General features: G+C 32.4%; 1 protein-coding gene across 1 annotated transcript; it reads right to left on the bottom strand.

Annotated features, from left to right (window-relative positions):
• Window positions 1-5,889: 5,889 nt before the first annotated feature.
• LOC109791476 (uncharacterized) lies at window positions 5,890-6,291 on the bottom strand. Its single transcript, XM_020350774.2, has one exon. It carries the CDS (start codon window positions 6,289-6,291, stop codon window positions 5,890-5,892), a length of 402 nt encoding a protein of 133 aa, XP_020206363.2.
• Between the last annotated feature and the right edge of the window lie 694 nt (window positions 6,292-6,985).

Genomic DNA, 6,985 nt, shown 5'->3' on the forward strand with positions numbered 1-6,985 from the left:
TGGTTGACAGTGTAAAAAAACTTTACACTGGCAGTGTATAAGTGATTAACTCGAAGAATAATCTGCTAACTTGATTTTAATAATTTTTTAAAATATTAAAACTATAATATGATACTTTCTTGGTATTTATTATAAGATATATATAGTTTAATAGAATATTTTGGTGCATTTTATAAGATATAATTTCTAAAAAATATTATATTATTTTTCTTTGTTTTTTTTTATTAAAAATTATAAAAATATGTGTTTTTCTCTCTAATTCCTTAAACTTTCTCTAATTAATATTTAGAATTTTATTGGTATTGATGTATAAGTTTTTATATGATATACTTTAATTTTTTTTATAAAAATTTAATAATAAGTAAGAAGAGTAAAATTAATAAATTATGATTTTATTTTATAAATTTAATAAAACTAATTAACATAACTACTTATATTAATTTATAAAAAATTATTAATTTGTGTTTGATTTGATTAAAAATATCTTATAGTAAAGTCAACATGATGTATATAAAATATGATTTTGAAATTTTTGTTGATTGATTCAATGAATAACTAAAAATGTTTTCAGACAAACTTTTTTTTTCTTTAACATATACTCCATATGCATCTATATATTTCAAAAAAGACTAACTTTACACATTTAAAAATACATTTAATTTTAATTTTTGTAATCTCATATAAAATTATATTGGTGACTCATGTGATGTACATTAATTTTTTACTCGATTCATGATATTATTAATATATTCGGTAAAAACATATTCAATTATATTTTAATTTATAATCTAATATATATATATATATATATATAAGTAAATAAAGTTGATAGCCTAATTTGATATATATTTTTTTAGACGATTTATCATTAAAATTTAAATAATAAAAATGATATTGAAAAATAATCAATCTTATAAGATTTAAACTCAAGATCTTATAATCAATCATCCAAGATGGTCTTCTCCTTTATAGTTGTGGTTCTAAGACAAATTTTTTATCTTCATTTGGAACTAAAGCACTTGTTGAAGAGCTTGGTGAAGCTTTTCTTGGGGATTGAGCGGGAGGTTGATTGTAATTGAGACCCTTGACTTTCAAGAGAAGACTATGGCCAACTTCCTAAAGGTCAATTGAAGCATGTTGTTGTTGTTCGGCTTTGCTCCATTCCCACATGCTTTCCTCATCAAATAGAACATCTTGACTGATGGTTATTTTTTTTGTAGTGGGATTATATAACCTATACGCCTTGGATTCTTCACTAACTCCAACAAAGACACACTTCACACTTTTTGTTAGACAAGTAGCCTCAAACAACTTAAGAGGGTGGGGAGTGAATTAAGTTTTCTAATTATACCTCTTTTTATTATAATCAAACTACTTTCTTATAAATTTAACTTCCTTTCTAAATTCTATGTGTAGAAAATGAAGATGCACACTTCTTAAAGACAAGTAAAAGGAATAATTAAAAGAGTAAGAAGAAAGAATTGCAAACTCAATTTTATATTGGTTCGGCCAATCCTGCCTACGTCTAGTCCTCAAGTCTCCAACTTGAGATCGTATTATTCTTGTAATCCTTACAAGACTTGAATCCTTCAATACCTTGCAATTTCCTTTCCTTATGTTGAGATCCAAAAACATACAGGAGAAAAACACCTTCTCCTTTATAGACTGAATGATAGAATGCGTTTAACAAAATATCTCTCTGAAGAGTAGGTATTACAATATGATGATCCTTATAGAACTCTTAAAGAATTTGCAAGTGATTATGACCAAAGAGTTTTTTTAATTGTTTTTCACACTTAAGTTTGTAACCTCTTTAAGGAAAAATCATCCATATTTATAGATAAAATTCCCATGGTTGTATCTTTTCATGAAAAAGTGTAACTATTTGAATTCTTTCTGAAAAGTTACATTGGTAATTGATTACAAGGGTTTGATAATCGATTACAATGGTTATAAATTTGAAATAATTGAAACGTTATATCTTAGTATTCAAATTTTGTAGTTCCTTCTCCTAGTAATCGATTACCAGAACCGGTAATCGATTACTAGACCATATTGTTACTTTGTTTAAAGAGATTAAATTAAGGTTTTTGAAATCTTATTTTTAATGGCCAAGCATACTTGCAATTCTAAAAAGATTCTTTTATATTTTTATCTAAGTTGACAAGACTTATCTATTTAACTCTTGATATCTTGTTCCTTGATCAACTTGCTTTAGCTCAACCTTGAATTTTCTTCAATGCTTTAAAATCACTTTGGCATCATCAAAACTTTTGTGCATAATTTCTTCCACACTTTTATCATCAAGTTTTGTTCCCTTTTCATCAGGAACATGTGCATATGCAATACATCCAAATATTCTAAAGTGGTCAACTGATGGCTTGACTTCACTCCAAGCTTGTTGTGGTGTTATGTTTTTTACAGCAAGAGTAGGACTTCGGTTAAGTATGTGAACACTCCAATTGACAGATTCTGGCCAAAAAGTGTAACACCCCGAATTTTCTACTATTATAATATTAATTATTATTCATTTTTATATTTATGAAGAATATTATTTTTAAAGTTATTTTAGTTAATTAAAGGGGTTTTATAGAATATTTTAAAGGTTTGTAATAATTTAAATTATTTGTGAAAATTTTTATAAAATTTTGTTTTTTCTTACGCCGGAACAGGCTGTTCCAAAAGTGGAATGGATCGTTCCAAACGAAGAAAATAAATTGTTTCTGAAGTAGCAGAACGGGCCGTTCCAAAAGTGGAATGGGCCGTTCCAAATTTGTAAAAAGGCCTATTTGGGTTTCTCCAGAACGGGCCGTTCCTAAAGGAAAACGAGCCGTTCCGGATTTCTAAAAATGCCTAAAAAGTTTAGTTAAAAACTGGGCGTTCCAATAATAGTCAATGTGCGTTAACGTGGACTCTAGAACGGGCCGTTCTAATTTTAGAACGGGCCGTTCTACTTTTTGAAAACGGGCCGTTCTGATTTTAGAACGAGCCGTTCCAGTTGAAAATTTTGCCTATAATGCATGACTCCGGAACGGGCCATTCCGAATTCAGTACGGGTCGTTCCGGGTTCACCAGAATGCCTATAAATAAGAGGCAGGGGGTGAAAAATTTATAACTGAGTGAGAAGGTGAAAATCTTAGAGAGAGAGAGAAAGAGAGAGAGAAAGAGAAAGAAAGAGAGAGAAAGAGAAAGAAAGAAAGAGAAAGAAAGAAAGAGAAAAGAAGAGGGAATCCAGAGTAACAAGGTCCTGCCCAAGTTCCAGCTCCTACTTATCCAGGTAAGGGAGGAGGGAGAAACCTCGCTCGGGGGTGTGGGAATAATTGTTGGATAGTTTGATTGTCGGATTGGCTCCTAACCCTTGCCTGTGGCATGCTTCTTTGAACATGCAAAGTATTAATATGTTCTGTTTTATTTTCTGTTTGCTCTACCTTATTCCTTATTGGAAGTAATAAGTGAATATGTGATTAATGCTAAAAATAAATAAGTTTTAATATGAATAAGAATGCTCTCTGTGAATTCCTTTACGGACCTTATGAGGAGTATTTATGACATGACTATGTGAAATATGCCCAAATGACATGAGACATAAGAATGGACTATTGAGACAAGTTATGATAATGAGAATATGAAAAATGGACATGATGTACTAAATGAAATTTTGTAATAAGTCAAATGTTAAGTCAATGAAATAATGAATGTATGACATGCATCATATGCATATATGACTCCAGGTGTGCTGCTTTTGCCGCATACCAGTGATGCTAACAAGGTGTACCTTAGGGTCACCCACGACATAACATGCTAACAAGGTGTACCTTAGGGGGTGATGTAACAAGCTAACAAGGTGTACCTTAGGGTCACCAGTGATGTAACCAGGTGTACCTTAGGGTCACCAGTGATGTAACCAGGTGTACCTTAGGGTCACCAGTGATGAAATGTGAAACTTCCTTATGGCGCTACATGCATGCATTTATGAGTCGAGTCCATGACATCATAGCATGATAAATGAGTATATATGTGATATTGATTATTTATGTGTAGTGTTTACATGTGACTTATATTTGTTGTGCGTGTGTGTGCTATCTAACCTTTATTTCTGCACCTGAAATTGAGTGAGATGTTTCTCACTCCCTTGTTGTTCTTGTATATGTTTAAATTATGTTGCAGGTGATCATCATCATGAAGATGTTGGTGATGAGGCTTAAGGCTTCAGTTGGGCATGCTCTGATAGGATGTGACATCGGGTATAGTTAGGCTTAGTTTGGGATATTATTATTTTAAAAGCCTTAGTTTTCTTTTCTTTTGTAATTTTGAACGTTCTTGATAAAAGACCAAAATGTGCACCTTTGTCATATTATTTTTATTACATGATTTTGGAAGTTATAAATTAATTCCTAACTAGGAGGCATTGCCACCTTTGCTAGAATTTTTCTGTATACGATTTCTTGAGTTTTAATACTTACATGTTGACTTTTTATGATTTATGAGTTACGAATGTGAATCTTCTACCTTATGATATTTGAGACAATTGTTTTATCATGAATGATGTTATCAAATTATGAAAGATTTTATTTACTCAAAAAGAAAAAAAAATTATTGTTTACATTTATTGTTTATTAATGTTGGGGTAGAGGGTGTCACAAAAAGTCTTTGGAATATTTTTTTTCACCAACATACTTCGCATCATGTTCATAGTATTCTTTCTTTTTGCCACACCAAAAAGTCTTTGAAAATATTTTTTTCACCAACATACTTCGCACCATGTTCATAATTAATCGTTTGATTCTTTCTTTTTGCCACACCATTTTGTTGCGGTGTGTATGCAGCAATAAGTTGCCTCTGTATTCCATGCAATTCACAAAAACTTGCAAAGTTATGTGAGTTAAATTCACCACCACAATCTATACGAAGAGTTTGAATGTGCTTGCCAAATTCATTTTCAACTCTAAATTTAAAGCTTTTAAAAATAAGAAAAGCTTCAGATTTCTCTTGCAAGAAATAAACCCATGTTTTTCTACTATGATCATCTATGAAGATAATGAAGTACCCTTTTGTTTCCATTTGATGTTGGATTTATTGGCCCGCAAATGTCCGAATGAACCAACTATAAGATTTGTTGAGCTCTCCATGCTTTTCCTTGTGGAAAGAATCACAATGTCATTTACCAACAATCAATCTTCACATATTTCTATGGGGCAATTAATCTTGGCCAGTCCTTCCACCATGTTCTTCTAATGTAGGGTCTCCAAGCCTTTGAAACTTAAATGACCATAACGAAGATGCCACAACCATGCCGGATCCTGCACTCTTGTTGAGAAACACTTCTGGATATCATACTGAATGTGCAGTGGAAACATACGATTTGCTGTCATTTTTGCTTCTGTGATTAGGCCCTTCTCTGGATGATGAATTTGGCATCAGCTTTGTTGAAAAATGATGATATAACCCTTCTCTTGTAGTTGGCCCATACTAATGAGATTAATTTTCAAATATGGGATATAAAACACACTAGAAATTGTATGCACAATGTTGTTTTTCATATGGAATTTGATATCCCCTTTCCCCATGACAGAGATGCAAGAGTTGTTTCCAAGCTTCACATTTTCTCTGAATGTTTCATCCATATTATAAAATAGTGATTTATTTCCACACATATGATTGCTGCAATCGGAATCTAAATACCATGTATCACCTGATGAATTTTCCTTCTTGTCGATGTAAGCCATCAAGAGCATTTCCCCTTCAAACTCAACAAGATTTACCTTGGTTTCCTTTTCTTTGTCAGGGCATTCATATTGGTAGTGGCTAAGCTTGTGACAGTGATAGCATTCCGCACCCTTGTCTTGATTGTAAGAAAATTGACTTATATCCTTTGCCTCTACCTTTACCTCAAAAATTGCCACGTCCTCTTCCTGTAGAAGTAGTTCCTTCATGAGTAGTGATCTTAAAGGCTTGCTCATCCACAACATAGCAGGTCATTCTTTGCTCATGAACTAACAATGAGCTTTGCAATGCATTAATCGAAAGACTATCAATGTCATTCAATTCTTCAATGGAGCACACCACATAGTCAGATTTACATGTCATTGAGCGAAGGATTTCTTCAACAACTACTACATCTTCCAGCTTTTCACCATGAATACGCATCTTATTATTTGCAACTGACAGTGTTTGTGCAAAGTAATCCTTAACTGAATCTCCTTCCTTCATGTGGAGAATTTCCAACTCTTTGCGAAAAGCTTGAAGTTGTGCTCCTTTCACTCGTGCAATGCCTTTGTACTTTGTCTTCATTGAGTCCCATATGTCTTTAGTAGTATCCTTCTTTAGGATGGTCTCAAGAATAGCACAATCGATCTATTGTTTGAAATAAATAATTATTTATTTTCAAATCCTTCAATTTTTGATCCTCCAACATCTTTCTTTGAGCTTCTGTCATAATTGTTCCATCAGCAGGCTTAGTGATGCAGATTTCCATGAGACTCCAATACTCCTTGAATCGTAGAAAATTTTCCATCAACATACTCCAATAATCATAATGACTATCGAAGCATGGAATCGCAGGTTGCACAAAGCCACTATCTGAAGCCATTGAATATCTTGTTACGACAAGAGTGAAAGCTGCTGCTTTTCAAATCAGGCCCCAGTAGGGGCTCTGGTACCAAGTGCTAGGAAACTAGAATTAAGTTTTCTGGAGAATGAGTAAAAGAAAATGGGATGCCTATTCATTGATATAAGGTGTAATTAAATACAAAATCAAATAACTGAAAACTAGAAAATAATTCATCCCACTACTAACAACTCCTAAAAATTTGAGATTATTCATAGGAATGAGAAAAAGCAACAGACTTCCTAACAAATAGGAACTTATTAATATACAGAAAGCTAATTATCTTAACAATTGCAGCATATACAAAAACACTCGCTACATTCTCTCACCTAACTCTCTCGACCTCATGCTCACTTTCACACACACTATACAACTCTA

Source organism: Cajanus cajan, chromosome 2 (genome assembly GCF_000230855.2).
Source record: "Cajanus cajan strain Asha chromosome 2, NIPB_CcT2T_4, whole genome shotgun sequence".
NCBI lineage: Eukaryota > Viridiplantae > Streptophyta > Magnoliopsida > Fabales > Fabaceae > Cajanus > Cajanus cajan.

Bases quoted from the DNA above. Each gene is read 5' to 3' on its own strand.
- LOC109791476 (XM_020350774.2), bottom strand. From the start codon at position 6,291: ATGAAGACAAAGTACAAAGGCATTGCACGAGTGAAAGGAGCACAACTT.